At 34.8% G+C, this 16775-nt stretch overlaps 1 protein-coding gene across 10 annotated transcripts in view; it reads left to right on the plus strand.

Annotated features, from left to right (window-relative positions):
- Window positions 1-16775, plus strand: part of TSGA10 (testis specific 10) — a 105583-nt gene that overhangs the window by 57827 nt on the left and 30981 nt on the right. For all 10 annotated transcript variants that reach the window (XM_060309399.1, XM_060309397.1, XM_030838837.2 and 7 more), the window contains 5 exons: window positions 4153-4268; window positions 6937-7091; window positions 11026-11081; window positions 12210-12378; window positions 15965-16075. In XM_060309399.1, the coding sequence (XP_060165382.1) occupies window positions 4153-4268; window positions 6937-7091; window positions 11026-11081; window positions 12210-12378; window positions 15965-16075 (607 nt within the window). The remainder of the gene's footprint in view (window positions 1-4152; window positions 4269-6936; window positions 7092-11025; window positions 11082-12209; window positions 12379-15964; window positions 16076-16775) is intronic.

Below are 16775 nucleotides of genomic sequence, written 5' to 3' on the forward strand. Positions count from 1 at the left end.
GTGGATATTGAGTTTTGTCAGATGTCTATTTTGCATCTATTAATGTGGTCATATGGCTTTTTTCTCTTTTTTTTAGGGTGTTAATATGGTGAATAACATTAAATAATTTTAGATTGTAAACCAACCTTGCATTCCTGAGTTAACTCCACTTGGACATGATGTATTATAGTTTTTCTATATCTTTGGATTTGATTTACTAAAATTGGTTAAAACTTCTTATGTGTATGTTTGTGATTTCTCTCAAAAGCATTATATTGATAGTTTTAGCTTTTATATTATGTCTTTTGTATGTGGTGTGATGTAGGGGTTAAGATTCATTTTTTTCCCCACATGGCAATTCAGTTGTTCCAATACCAATTGTTTCTTTTCCCCATTATATTGCTTTTTGTTGAGAATTAATTGACTGAATAAATGTGAGCCTATTTCTGGGCTCTCTATTATGGTTTCTATAGTAAGTCTTAAAGTCAGGTTTGGTAAGTCTTCTAACTTTTCATCTCACGTTTTCAATTTTTTTTTTTTTTTTTTGCGGTACACGGGCCTCTCACTGTTGTGGCCTCTCCCGTTGCAGAGCATAGGCTCCGGACGTGCAGGCTCAGCGGCCATGGCTCACGGGTCCAGCCGCTCAGCGGCATGTGGGATCTTCCCGGACCGGGGCACGAACCTGTGTCCCCTGCATCAGCAGGTGGACTCTCAACCACTGCGCCACCAGGGGAGCCCTCATGTTTTCAATTTATTTGTCCTTTTATACTTCATTCTGAGAAATATCCTCAATTGGTCTTTCAGTTTGCTAACTCATTGATCAGCTATATTCATTCTGCTATTTACACCATCTGTTTTTTTTTTCTTTTCATTTCATCTATTACATTTCTCATACTTGTCACATCTGTTTTTCCCCTTGGTTCTTTTTTCATATTGCTGATATCTTTCTCTTTCTTTTAATATGTTTATTAGTCTAATTAAAAATTTTTGATCTGTTTCTTCTAATATATCTGCTATTGCTGGATTCTGTAATCAGTATATTTTGTTTCTTTTGAAATGACTTGTCTTTTCAAATGTCTTGTCATTTTGGTCTGTGAGCACATTTTTCCATCAAGATATAAGTTATTATGTCATACAGTCCTTTGGGGGGAACAGCCTCATTGAGTTCACACTATGGGTGATGGAAGAGTCCTAAGATGGGAGAGACACCATAAAATTGCAATAACATTTTGTCTTACATAACATCTGCTTTGTCAGTTTTTCACCTTTTGCTCCCCTGGGTGAAGCAGCAGTAGGAGGCACTCCTTAACAACCTTGGCTGCATATTGAAATCAAATAAGGAACTTTAAAAAAAATAGTGATTCCTAATTCCCACCCTGAGATTTTGTTTGTTTGTTTGTTTTGCGGTGTGTGGGCTTCTCACTGTTGTGGCCTCTCCCGTTACGGAGCACAGGCTCTGGATGCGCAGGCTCAGGGGCCATGGCTCACGGGCCCAGCCACTCCGCGGCATGTGGGATCTTCCCAGATCGGGGCATGAACCCGTGTTCCCTGCATCGGCAGGTGGACTCTCAACCACTGTGACACCAGGGAAGTCCCCCCACCCTGAGATTTTTATTTATTTATTTTAGTTGTGCAGATTGGATTTGAGAATTTGTTTTACTTCTTAAATTTAAAATAATTTAGGGTGAAAGGAAGTTGCAAAAATACAGAGAGATTCCTTCACCCAATTTCTCCCAGCTATTACATTTTATATAACTATAGTACAATATCAGAAGCAGAAATTGTCACTAGTTCAATGTGTATGTATAGTTTTATGTACTTTTATCATTGTATTCCATGGTATGGATGTACCACAGTTTAACCATTCATCTATTGAGGGACATTTTGATTGTTTCTAGTGTTTAGCTAACACAAATAAGGTAGACCTTATGTATTTAATGTAATTATTATATGTTAGGGCTCAAGTCTCCTGTTTTATTTGTTTTTTTGTTTGTTTCTTCCCTTTGTTTTTCTTATCTCTGTTTTCTTTTTCCCACCTTTCTGTGGGTTACTTGAACATTTTTAAGAATTTCATTTGGATCTATCTTTAATACTTTTGAGTATCTCTATGTAGATGTTTTCATTGGTTGCTCTAGATATTACATTATACACACAGCCTACGGGTGTCACATTTTATCAGTTTAAATGTAGAAATCTTGTGTCCCTTTAAATACTTTTACCCTCCTCCATTTATAATTGTCTTAATAGATACAGCTTTTTTTTTTGGCTCTACCCATGATTTACATTCCCTCAAAGCTGCTGTTTATGTTTTTCATTGATGTTTCTTTAGTTTAAGATTTCATGTATTATATGAGCCATTGTTTCTTTGAATATTATGTTTATTCTCTTGTGGAATTTTTATTAGGTGAATATTGGACCTTCTCATTCTATTCTTTATGTCTCTTAAACTTTATTTTGTATTTTTTCTATCTTTTTTTTCTGTGCTCTATTATAGGTAATTTCCTCTGATCTGGCTTTTTTTTTTTTTCTTTCTATCTTACTAATTGTCTCTTTAGCTGTGTCTATTTTGTTCTTAAACTTGTCATTTGATGTTGTCCTTTTAAAAGTTTTATTTCAGTGACTTCAGTTTAATTTCCTGAAGTTCTCTTTGGTTCTTTTAAAAATCTGCTGGTTCTTTTTTCTTTTCATTGTGTATTCTATTACTTATGTTATGTCTTAGTATTTAAAACTTTTTAAATTGCTATTTAATAATGCTATAATCTGAAGTTCTTTGGGATTTAATTTAGTTTGTGTGTATTTTGACTCCCACTAAGTTTGGGTTGTTTCTTAATGTGTTTTTGAGATTGAATTGTGAGCTCATTTTCAACAGACCTTTGTCTGAGGTTTAGTTTGTGCCTGAGTTGAGGACATGTCCCTCCAGAGAACTTTTATTTCCACTGAGTGTTCTAGATTATATGACCATCCTGGAACCAGATTTTATTTTGATTTCTTATCTTGAGGTTGAGAATTCCCAATGAAGACTTTTAGTTATTTTTGTTACCCTGGCCCTAGCAATGTTTGGCAAGCTGATTTCTTCTAGTCCTCTCCAGTAATAGTGTAGCCCTTAGTGGCCTTATGGTAGAGGATCTTAATTCTTTTTTTTTTTTCTTTTTTGGCCATGCCACATGGCCTGTGGGATCTTAATTCCCCAACCAGGGATCAAACCTGGGCCCTCAGCAGTGAGAACACAGAGTCTTAATCACTGGACCACCAGGGAATTCCCGGACCTTAGTTCTAATACTTGTGTTGCAGCCATCTCTGTGGCCTCATCTTCTGTTTCTGAGTTAAAAGGCAAGACTCTAGGCCACAGAGACAGGCAAACCCCAACTGTATCTAACATAACATCAGTTCATTGTCTTATTGCTCTGATTTGGCTCCAGGGGACTTCCCTTACAAATCCTTCTAAGTTTTGCTATACATTTAAAAGGATGCTTCTTACATCATATTTAGTATGTGTAAGTGTTTTGTGGTGAGAGGACTTTCAGATTATCTAGCTTCCATATTTCCAGAAATTATAGTCTGTTTACTTATTAATATTTGTTTATTGACTGTGAACTCCATGAGACCAGGGCCACTGCCCACCTAGTTCACCATGGCTTCCTCAACACCTAGTGCCTGGTACATACTAGCCACTTAATAAATGTTTGTGGACTCAATGAAATGCTATTCATTACAGATTTATTTGTAATAGTGAAAACCTGAAATGAACCTAAATGTCTAATATTAGGGAAGTACTTAAGTAAATGGTTACTGCTCATATAAGGTTTTTCAGCCAAAAAATGATAATTTGGAGGGCTGAATAATAAGACTAAAAAATATTAAAGATTAAGTGTAGGTGGAAAAAAATCAGGATTCAGTTTTGAATTTAGAATATGGTAACTTTAAAATACGTGTAGCCAAAAAAATACGAACTAATGAACACCAAAATGCTAATAGTTGCTTATGTTGGAGTGGCGGATTGAGTATCCCTTTTTATCCTTTATATTTCAAACCTCCTATAATGTGTTTTTATAATGAAAATACTAAGAAGAAAAAAATGTACATTAGTATTCTTAAAAGTTTTTAGATTTAAATACACTAAAAAGTTGATAAAACAAAATTTCAGAATTAGTTTCATTATTAAAATGTTTACAGACTTTTATATGAAAACACAGAAAAAGATCTTTCTGATACTCAACGATACCTTGCTAAGAAAAAATATGAGCTACAGCTTACTCAGGAGAAAATTATGTGCTTGGATGAAAAAATTGGTGAGTTGTTTTTTTTTTCCCTGATGTTACTTTTTTTTTAAAGTCTGGTTTAAAAAAAGTTTTCTTCTCTTCAGTTATAACATAGATAAACTTAGAAATATGCCCTTAAAGTTTTTTAGTCAGAAATCATGGGAAAATATATTTTTCTTTGATAATAAAAATTTTTACTTAAATTTAGGACCATAAATACTTAGACATGGCTTCATATTTTTCAATGAAGAAATAGCTAAACAAAGCAGCAATACTTTGTAAATTTATGATGATCAATTTTGAATTTATAAGTTTTTGTATTATATGTCATGCCCATAGCTGTTGTAATGAAATACATTACATATATACTATCTTTGGTGGAAAGTGTACATATATTTGGCTATATCTATGGTATCACTTGAGTTTATAAAGATTATTTTTATAAAGTCTCCTATTATTGTTTCTTACCAGTGATCTTTATGAAAATATGGTTATAACTTTAAAGTAAAATTTTGGTCAAGACTATAAAAGAGCCCATTTTAAAACAATAAATATTTTTAAGATTTACTATTATGCAGTTCAAAAATATCTGACATAAGCAATTAGGTGGGTGGAGGTGCTTTTTATTGAGACAGGAAGTATTAAAAGAAAATATAAAAGGGGAAGATTGAAGAACTCATTTCTGGATATTTTAAGTTCAAGTAAAAAGGTAGGGTAAGCAGGTAAATAGATAAGTTTGTATCTCAGATGAGAAATCTAAGCTAAAGATATACATTTGGGACACATCAGCATATAAATGATATTTTAAAACCATGAAATCACCTAGGGGAAATATAGAGAATGAGGAGAAGAGGATCCAGGACTCAGTAAGAAGAAGCCAAAGACATAGGAAGAAAACCCAGAAGTGAGTGTCATTTGGGGAAGCAAGAAAGCAACATGTTTTAAAAAGGAGGATATGATCAATTGTCAGATACTTTCAAGAAGCAAAATAAGATGAGAATGAAAAAACATTTATTGGATTGGCACATTGGAGGTTTTGGTAGCACTGACCCCCCCAAAAAGTTTGAATTACAGTGTTAGATGTGGAAGATGGGGTAGGTTGACGAATGATTGGGAAGTGAGGAGGTAGAGACAGGAGAGAATAGAAGTCTTAAGAAGTTTGGCTATTAAGAGTAGTAGAAAAATGGGGTGGTAGCTTAAGTGGAATGTGGGGTTGAGGATTTTTTTAAGCTAGGATATACTAGTTGTTTTAGAGTTTATTTTATGCCAATGGGAATGAACTCAGATAACAGAACACCCAAAACATGTGGTTTGCCTGGAAAAGGGATGTGATGTATTATATAAATCACCCTCTTGGCATATGGGATTACGTCTCTTAGTGGTGCACTGGGTGGCCCTTGGTGGGCATTTACTTAGAGGTCTAGTCACACAGAGCTTCCTTAGTAGAGCTCTAGACCAGTGGTTCTCAAACTTCAGTCTTTACCTGGAGAGCTAAACCTCATTGAGCTGGGCTCCTCGAAGTAGGATACGGCCAGGGCTTTTGTATCCTTACCAATTTCCTCAAGTGGTTCTCAAACTTTATTGTGCATTAGAATCACTTGGGAGGGGTGCTTGTTAAAACATAAATTGGTCTGCCCACTCAGAATTTCTAATTCAGTAGGACTAGGATGGGACCTAAGAATTTGTATTTCTCACAAGTTCCCAGGTGCTGCCAATGGTGCTGGTTGAGAAACCACAATTTAGAAACCACTATTCCACACCATCTTTCAGTCCTTCAACAGTGACCTTGGCTTGCCAGCGTTCTTACAAATCAAATCAGACTTCCTGGGATGATTTTTTTTCTAGGAATTTTTATAACACTACTTTAGAAAAACCAAAATACTAGAAGATATTTGACTCTGAAGATGACTTAACTGGATATTTTATTAAGATCTGTTAGTTACCAGCTTACATCCAACAGTGATTCTAAGCTAGAGGGAGGTGAAATTAGAGGGGGGAAGATTGATAGTCCACGTGCTACATCCACACACCCTCCCTACCCCACCACACATCCTACTTTGAGAACTTGTTATAAAGAACTTTCCTTTGCTGTTCTTTTTTTAAAAAATATACTTTATTGAAGTATAGTTGATTTCCAATGTTGTGTTAATTTCTGCTGTACAGCAAAGTGATTCAGTTATACATATATATCTATATATACATTCTTTATCATATTCTTTTCCGTTATTTTTTTGAATTTATTTTATTTATTTTTTTATACAGCAGATTCTTATTAGTTATCTATTTTATACATTTAGTGTATATATGTCAATCCCAATCTCCCAATTCATCACACCACCTCCCCCGACACCTCTTTCCCTCGTTGGTGTCCATATGTTTGTTCTTTACATCTGTGTCTCTATTTCTTCCTTGCAAACCGGTTCATCTGTACCATTTTTCTAGATTCCACATATATCCTTTGCTGTTCTAATTCAAATGTATTAATTGTGCTTTTACATTTATATCATTTAGAATTTCATGATTAACTTTCATTTTTAATCACTAACAACAAAAGCCATTATTTATTTGGGATACAGTACTTTATATTTAGTCATTGAATATAATACAGGATAATTTTCTTTGAAAAGTATTTCACTCTGCTTGAACTGGAAAAAAATTTATCTTGATTAAAACAATGCCTTTATGATTACACATTTAGATAATTTTACAAGACAAAGTATTGCCCAGCGAGAAGAAATCAGCATTCTCGGTGCAACCCTCAATGATCTGGCTAAAGAAAAGGAATGCCTGCAAGCATGTTTGGATAAAAAATCTGAGAATATTGCATCCCTTGGAGAGAGTTTGGCAATGAAAGTATGTTCTGACAACCGTGGTTTAAAAGAAATGTTTGAACTTGAATCTGAATAAAATAATAGGATTTTCTCAATTTTTTCCTAGAGAGCTAAAACTTTAAAATCTGATTTTGAAATATTTCAAGATAGTCTTAGGAAATATGTGTTCAAATTCACTAGCTAATATTTTGAAATAGATTTTTCTTTCATCACTTTATGATCAACATTCACTAACCATAACTAATTCAAATATCAAAATGTAAAGCATAATAAAAAAAAAGCAGTGAGACTGATTTCTTTTTAAAAGCACGCCAGAACTTACGTTTTCAGGTAGCCACCTTGGGAGGCAATATGTGTATTTCATTAAAACCACCTTTGTAATTGTATTCAGAACTGGGGCACGTTGTTACCTCATCCTTAGCCTTGAGAGCGGATCACATGGAACTGGTGAATAAAGTTAGATGATAAGCTTCATCCCACATTTCTGTTGTTCAAACAACAACAACAACAACAAAAAGGTGTTCTCAAAAAGGCAGGGATATATTGACCCCCTTTTCTAGCTCATAAGCTGATTCTGAAGGCAATTCCTAAACTGTTTTCCACAAATGTTTTAAGCAAAGGCAGCATCTCTGGCATAAGGTCTTTCCCCTCTCTAAGGGAACTAATTCATTCATTTATCCAGCCATCCATCCATTCAACAAACATTTATTGACATGTACCAGGAATTATGTTAGAAACTGAGGTTGAGTGGGCATACCTTCCAAAGGCCTATGGTATAATTCAGAGAAAGATAAAGAAAGAGGCTGTTATGATAGAATGTGCTAAGTACCATAATGACGTATGCACAATGTATGAGTGAAGTTTGTCAGAAACATACCTGATTCAGCCTGGGGGTTGGATTAGGGGAGGGAGAAGATCTAGGAAGCCTTCCACACGGTGATGGTGCCTACACTGCCCTGAAAGATGACTAGGAATTAGCCAAGAAAAGATTTAGAGAAAGGGGACAGTGAGAGAAAGAGTGATCCAGACAGGCAGAGCACTTTTTAGAGAAAGGGTGATCCAAACAAGTAGAGCAGATTATATGAAAGCCCAGTGGCTCTCATAAGAGAATTTCATGAGATTTCTTGATAGTTTAATATGTCCAGAGAATAGAGTGCAAAGGGGAGTATGGGGGGATGAAGGGGGGGGCGGTGGTAAAAGATGAGGTGGGATAGATAAGCAACAAATCAGAACTACACATGATATTGAGTTTAGTTTCCATCATCATGGACATAGAGGAACATTGAAATAATGAAAATGAAATGTTACAATTAGATCATTAAAAAAACATTATCCTAGCCCTTGTTAATCTACATAAAAGGTGGATTGTAGGGAAATGAGAGTAGTGACAAGGACACTAGTTAGGAGTAAAATGATAAGAACTGTATTAGGAGAGTGGCAGTATCCATGAGAGAAATAGACAACTCTAGGAAGTAAGACTGACAAGATGCGCTTTCTGACTTCAGAACCAAATGAATAGTTCCTATGTGTGAAGTAGGAAACACAGGACACAGAACAAGCTTAGAGAGGAAGATTATTGACATGCCTTTGGGACATGTAGTGAAATATTCATAGGCTCTTGGATTTTAAGGTTTGGAGAGAAAATTGAAGTTAATAGATTTGGGAATCATGAGCACAATTGAAGTTATCAAAATACATGAGATAGTAAATTTTGGCTTTTAACTTGTTGAAAAGTCTGACTCATTATAGTTAATACCTTTTAATATTTTTGAAATTTTATGGTATTTTGGGGGGTGGGATTTTGTTTCTCATTATATTCAAACCACTTTTTGAATAGTTAAACATGATTTGCTTTAGAAACAAATTACTCAATTCTTTCTGAATATCTGTTCCTTCTGTTATATCTTGTATTTCACATTTCTTCCATTCTACTAACTGTACCAATATTATCTTTTCCTTCACAAAGAATATTGAGTTGCAAGTCTATTTCAAAATTAAGAGTTTTGTATAGGATTATGAATGTAAACGCATCCATCCTATGAAAGGAAAATAACTTTTTAAAGCAGTGTTAGACATTCAAAAGAGAAAATGTTCTCTAGAGTGATATTTCAGAGCTGAATTTATAATGCCTTTCAGTGAAAAGCAGTAGTTTTATAGTTTAATCTGGAGATCACAGAAATAAATTACCAAGGAAAAGTCTATATTATAGTGAATAAGGTGAATTTTTACTGGTAATCATAGTTTTAAAAGATGTTCTACTACCTGCTACCAATTAAAGTTAGAAAATTCAATAGCCAGTTCACCGATTTTTGAATCATAAAAGCCAGAATTATTTGTGTAAAATTTTAGTTTGTTTCTTTTTTCTGAGTAGATTTATGACCATCCTGTCCAGGTTGAATTTTTAACAATTAACTTGAATCTATGTCACTGGTTGGACAGACGTATTGAGATTGTACAAGGAATATCAAATTGATAATGATGGCATAAATTTCAACAATTTAAGAAACAGTACTATTTGTGTCATATTAAGAGAAAACTAGGCTAAGAGGATATATTATTGGATTCTATACAGTAATTTTGTTGCCCTGGATACTTTACAGTGTTCTTAGAGAGTCTTTCAAGATGAATTTCTATTGATAAAGGAAAGTCCTTTTTAGGCTTATAAGCCATGTTTAAATTTTAACCAAGGAACTTCTGTCAGAAACACTAGAAGTTCAATGAGCTTTTCAGAATTTATTTAGAAGTGTATTAAGTTATATTTCGAAAGTATGTGTAAATATTCCATTTTAAGTGGTATTGTCTCTTTGAGTTTTTCTTCCATTGGCTTGTGCTTCTTAAAGGGGTTTAACAGTTTTGCTAATGGATATTTTAACCATACTTCAATACCTATTACTGCCAGATGTGGAATCTGTACCATTCTACCAGAAAGCAGAATGGGAAACCAGAGATAAAAATACCCTAGAGAGGAGCATGTGAATAAAGGAAGATCACGTACACACACACACACACACACACACACACCTGTCTCTCTGATGAAAAAAACAGCACTAGTTGGGAAATACAGATTTAGTTTTTCATCTTGCTACTTGGTTACTAAGGATTTGAAAATTTAAAGGGCAAGGTGAAATCTAGGTATTTAGTGAAAGAATAATTTTCCTTTTTTAGGACTAATGTTAGTGCTAAGAACCTATGTAAAGTATCTGTAACTAGTTCAGGATCGGCGAGTTTTTAAAGGAGGAGGTGTGGGAATGGTATTGATGGCCTTAAGATATTCCCCCTCATTTCAGTCTTGATTGACTCCATTAATTCTACTTCCTCACCATACCCTTGAAAAGGAAGAATAGCAATTTATTTTTTTATACCTTTGCTCTAGGCCTAATGCTTACCTCCTTGTTAACTCACACCTAAAATTAATCATATACTTTTATAAGTAATTCCATTGGAACAGCTTTTTGAAGATAATGTTGATGACATATATATATTATACTTGGTCAAAGTTATTATTCTTAATAACTAAATTCAGTTTTACATGATTCACTTTCCTGGGTTTTATAGCATGAAGAAGTGAGGAAGTACATCAGTCCTATTCCCAGTATAGAACACTACAATGCCAACCATTGGTTTTCTTCCAAAAACAGGGTGCTTAAGGGGTTCTTGTGTTGCTGGATAACTGCACAAAACATCTTTTAACAGTATTTGATATAATGATATCATATCAATATACTTAAGTATAGTCTTTGCTTAAATGAGCATAATCTATTGTTTTTATCTAGTACGTATACTCACACTGATATATTAGGCTTTAGTTTTAAAGTGTAGCAAAGAAAAATAGAATATAAATGTTTAAAACCAAATGGAAATCCAAAAAGGAGGGGAAATTCTTTTAGTTTATTCAGTTTTAACAGAAATAACAGTTTAAGATAATTTTTTATTTAATACTTATATTACTTTTCAAGGAAAAGACCATTTCAGGCATGAAGAATATCATTGCTGAGATGGAACAGGCATCAAGGTAAGTCACTTATTCAACAAAAATGTGAGCACTTATTGGGGGCAAAGTTCTATGTTAGGTATTGTACAAAGATAGTAAGAAACAAGGAGCTTAATGTTATATGTAAGATGATAACTCTCTAATGTTGAAAGGAGGCCTAAGTCTGTTTAGGGAAGTAAAGGGAGGATACTCTGTTTGCCAAGGAAAGCAAAGAGAAGGCATTCAAGGTAGAAAGAATAACAAAGCCACAAAGAACCACAGATCATGTTCAAGAGCCTCTTGAATGACAAGTAAGTGAGTGTGTTGGAACCCAAAGTGTAAGGGGAGAAATGAAGGAGAAGAGGCTAGGTAGGCAGGCAGAGGCCTGTGTTACAGACAAATGAGTCTGTGGGCAATGAGAAATCATTAAAGAATTTTGAGATTTTTATGCCGGAAAGATGAGCTAGGCTGCAGAGGTGATGATAAATTGGGGTTGGGAGTTTGGAGGACAGGAGTGTGGTGTTTGTAAAGGAGAAAATCTAGGAAAATGCCAGGTTTCTGTCTGGGGATGAATACTGGACATGATGAACCTACGTGAGAAAAGATTTTTCTTTGAAGAGCTTTTGAGATGTCCTTATAAGTATGTCTAGTTAGCAGTTAAATATAAGGGTCTAGAGTGTGAGGGAGAGGCTGAGGCTGGGGTGATCATTTCAGAGTCATCTGGGTGTAGACAGGGTTGGGAGCCACGGATATGAATAGGAATTGTCTGAGCGAAGGGGTAGCGTGAGAAGAATCAGGAGGCTAAGGGTTAAGCTCTGAGAACCATTCATTTTTAAGAGGGCAGGAGAAGAGGAGCCTGCAGAGGAGACTAAGCCATAGCAGCTAGAGGTAGGATGAAGTCTTTCTTATACTTGAATGTCAGAAGTTTTGAAATGCTTAACAAATCATTGACTACTGTGTATATTTGGCATCCTTGTTTATAGTGAAATGTTGGCAACACAGAGGAACTGCAGTGCACTATCTCTGCAGTGTTTCTTCCTACACATTTAAATGTATTTAAAACTTCTTCAAATGTTTTCATGCTAACTGTCTATCTTCTGTCTTGTGAAAATTTGTTATTCTTTTCTGGTAAAATGTCTCTTCTTATGTACTATTTGATTTGTGGAATAGACAGTCTACTGAAGCCCTAATTATGTGTGAACAAGACATTTCCAGAATGCGTCGGCAATTGGATGAAACAAATGATGAGCTGTCTCAAATTGCCAAGGAAAGGGATATCTTGGCTCATGAGAATGACAGTCTCCAAGAACAGTTTTCTAAAGCTAAACAAGAAAACCAGGTATACTTGTTCCTACAATCTTTTTCTCTGAGAAAAATAGGTATTTCTTCTGAGACATAACCCTCATTTCATTTTGTAGAAAAGCTCAGGCTTTGGAACTAGCAATTTTTTACCTTTATTACACAGAATATGCCACATAATTTCTAAATGAAATTTTCAGACATATAGTTTAAATATCAGAGAAAAGAGGGAACGGGGATATAATAGATTTGCATTAAACCTTAGGAAGTACTTCCTTAGTGAAGGATAAATATTTGAATAAACCAACAAATGAAGATAACCTTCCGAAATTTTTAAGAAAAGCATAGATTTATTTGATGGACTGTTACTCCGTTTGAATATGAGTATACAGACCATGATACATCATTTGGTCCTCTTTAGCACTGTGATTCTTTTTAGGAAAATTTCTTTTAATTACTTGCTCTCTAAGCCAGTACAGTTCAGCTTTATCCAGAGCTCTCATTACCAATATCACTTTTAATTTTAACATTAAAAAATTCTACTTGGGGCTCCCCTGGTGGCGCAGTGGTTGAGAGTCCGCCTGCCGATGCAGGGGACACAGGATCGTGCCCTGGTCCGGGAAGATCCCACATGCCGCTGAGCGGCTGGGCCCGTGAGCCATGGCCGCTGAGCCTGCGCGGCCAGAGCCTGTGCTCCGCAAGGGGAGAAGCCACAACGGTGAGAGGCCCACGTACCGCAAAAAAAAAAAAGAAAAAAAAAAAAATTCTATTTGGAAACTTTCTTCCCCCTTTAAAATTTTTGGTCCAAATAATTTCCCTTGCTTTGCTATCACTCTCAATGTGTTCAGTTTGCATCATAAAAGTCTGTATTTTTTTAACTGTTAAATATTTTAATTTACATAATCAGATATGAAGATGCAAAACTTGATTAATTATTAAAAAGTTGCCTGAGGTGTTAAAGTACTTTGTTCAAAAATTAATGAATAATGGGATCCTGGAACAGAAAAAGGACATTATGTAAAAATGGAAGAAATCTGAATAAAATATGGACTTTAGTCAATAATGTATCAATATTTGTTCATGAATTGTGACAAATTTACCATACTAATATAAGATGTTAATAATAGAGGAAGCTAAGTGTAGGGTATATGGGCACTCTCTATACTATTTTAATAACTCTTCTATAAGTCTAAAACTATTTTAAAAGAAAGTTTATTTTTTAAAAGTTAATAGCAATAAAAACAAGAGATGTGAATTTATAGGATCTACTTTGTGTGCTCTATTTATAGCTAAAGCAAATAGGCTAAAGGTAAATATAACTTATATTTATGAAAATTAGATTAAAAACTCTCATATTTACCACCCAGAGTTACCCACTGTTAATGTATTTTTTACTGATTTTCAATGTACTTAAAAAATTTTTATACTATCTTTTACATGAACTTTTTAATGTAGCTGGGATAAAACCACATAGCACTTTATATCATGTTTTGTTCTACATGAGAAGACAATAGAGTGGAGTGTTTAAGACCCACATGAGTTCAAGTCCCCTGCCTGGCTGTGTGATCCTATCATTTAACTTCTCTCAGTTTATCAACTGTAAAAATGGAGAGTAGATGAGAATATGCCTGGCAAGAATGTAGAGTGTCTCGCATAATCACTAGATAAATATTTTTTAACTGTTATTAGCTTACTGTAACATCATAGTTGTTTGTTACACCTTCATAAACATCTTTTATAATCAGAAGAAGAAAATTAGTATCATAACAATATACAAATGTTCAAGAATAGTTTTTTCCTTTGTTTGGGTCAGAGGGCCCAAGAGTAGAAGATGGATCCCTCTGTGGACTGCAGGTTGTTTAAAAACTCATATCATATTGCCAACAAACACATGAAAGGATGCTCAACATCACTAATCATTAGAGAAATGCAAATCAGAACTACAGTGAGATATCACCTCACACTGGTCAGAATGGCCATCATCAAAAAATCTACAAACAATAAATGCTGGAGAGAGTGTGGAGAAAAGGGAACCCTCTTGCACTGTTGGTGGGAATGCAAATTGATACAGCCACTATGGAGAACAGCATGGACGTTCCTTAAAAAACTAAAAATAGAACTCCCATATGACCCAGCAATCCCACTACAGAGCATATACCCTGAAAAAAACATAATTCAAGAAGAGTCATGTACCACAATGTTCACTGCAGCTCTATTTACAATAGCCAGGAGATGGAAGCAACCTAAGTGTCCATCGACAGATGAATGGATAAAGAAGATGTGGTGCATATATACAATGGAATATTACTCAGCCATAAAAAGAAATGAAACTGAGTTATTTGTAGTGAGGTGGATGGACCTAGAGTCTGTCATACAGAATGAAGTAAGTCAGAAAGAGAAAAACAAATACCGTGTGCTAACACATATATATGGAATCTTAAAAAAAAATGGTTCCGATGAACCTAGGGGCAGGACAGGAATAAAGACGCAGACGTAGAGAGTGGACTTGAGGACACAGGGAGGGGGAAGGGTAAGCTGGGGCTAAGTGAGAGAATAGCATTGACATATATACACTACCAAATGTAAAATAGATAGCTAGTGGGAAGCAGCCGCATAGCACAGGGAGATCAGCTCGGTGCTTTGTGACCACCTAGAAGGGTGGGATAGGGAGGGTGGGAGGGAGACGCAAAAGGGAAGGGATATGGGGATATATGTATATGTATAGCTGATTCACTTTGTTATACAGCAGAAACTAACACAACATTGTAAAGCAATTGTACTCCAATAAAGATGTTAAAAAAAAGAAAAAACCCATATCATAAAAGATTTGGAAAGCAGAAGCCTTAAAAAAAATTTCTTCCTCAATACCACGATTTTAAACAAATTGAGTTGTTTTTAGTGTTTTATCCTGATTTTTTTCAAATATACATTAACATTTTTCTCTGTTATTAAAAATTATTCCAAACATTTCTCATGAACTCATAGTATTCTGTGTGGTTTTACCGCTATGTAGATACTATTATGTACTGCATCATTCACCTAATGTGAATAAATATTGTCACATAGCAAATAATGCCTTAATAAACATTCTTTTTCATTAAATTTTATAGATTGAGTTTCAAATTGAATCAAACGCTTATGAGGTTTCTTTTTTAAATTAAAAAACCTTCTAAGTGGACATGGGTATCGTGAATACCCAAGTATCCATCTCCCACCTTTAACAAAAAGTAACATATTTTTGTCTTTCTTGTTTTTATGAGCTTTTAAAAATGTCTCATGTCATCACCAGGTAGCAGATCACAGATTTGCTTTTCTCAAATTTACATTTACTCTAATAATACATGGAAACGCCCATTCCTTACCATATCTTTGATTACTAGTAAATTTTAACTTTTTTCAAGTATTATCCACTTATGCTTCCTTTTTGTGAATTGTGTTTGGGTTCTTTGCCCATTTACTGTTTGGACTCTTGTGTTTTTCTCACTGTCTTTATATGAGCTTTATATATTAGGTATATTAATTTTTATTTATCATATTTACTGTAAATATTTAAAAATTTATGGTAGTTTTGACACAGAGCAATTTTTAATTTTTTGTAGTCAGATCTAACTGTCTTTTTCTTATAGGCACTGTCTAAAAAACTGAATGATACTCATAATGAGCTTAGTGACATTAAACAGAAGGTTCAAGACACTAATTTGGAGGTTAATAAACTGAAGAATATATTACAGTCTGAAGTACGTATATATATATTTCCACCTTGGCTCGAGACACTTGAGTTTTCACTAAAGCTGTTGATTGATTGCACTGATAGGGACAGCTGAATCAAGTGCATTTCTTTAAGGCATAACCTATTTTAATGTTGACAGTTACGTGTTAACTATATATTTAGAATGTCACCAATGTCCAGAAGGGTAACTCAAGGATACACCCCCTTTATTTGCCACTTAGCCATTTTAGATAAGCAGAATCCTCCTAACTGGATGAAGAACAAGGGGCCAGAATCAAGTTGGGCTCACTTATATTTGGAAATGGTAGTTTACGGTTACAAACCTTTGACAAAAGAGGCTCCACCTGACTGTGTAGCAGATCAGAATTGATCTCTCTGTTGTGGAGCCACCTGTTTCCCAGGACCAGAGGGCAGATGGCTCTCTTCTCCATTTCTCTGTTAGTAACCAGTCGACTAGACACATGTCGACTGGTATGTCTGATATCAGATGATTCCCGATAAATTTGGGCACATGTGTGACAACCCTGGAATAAAGAGACAGCTAGACCAAGGATGTTAGGTATGTCCATCTGATAAACTATTATATAAAATAGTGTTGGATTGACTCCTGTAATAGGTGTGGTGTTACCTACTTACGTAACAATCAAACCACTAATAGGAATTCTTCCCCCAAACAGTTTTCCTCATCGTATTTAACATATCATTTA

The sequence above is a fragment of the Globicephala melas genome, chromosome 12, assembly GCF_963455315.2.
Source record: "Globicephala melas chromosome 12, mGloMel1.2, whole genome shotgun sequence".
Classification (NCBI taxonomy): Eukaryota; Metazoa; Chordata; class Mammalia; order Artiodactyla; family Delphinidae; genus Globicephala; species Globicephala melas.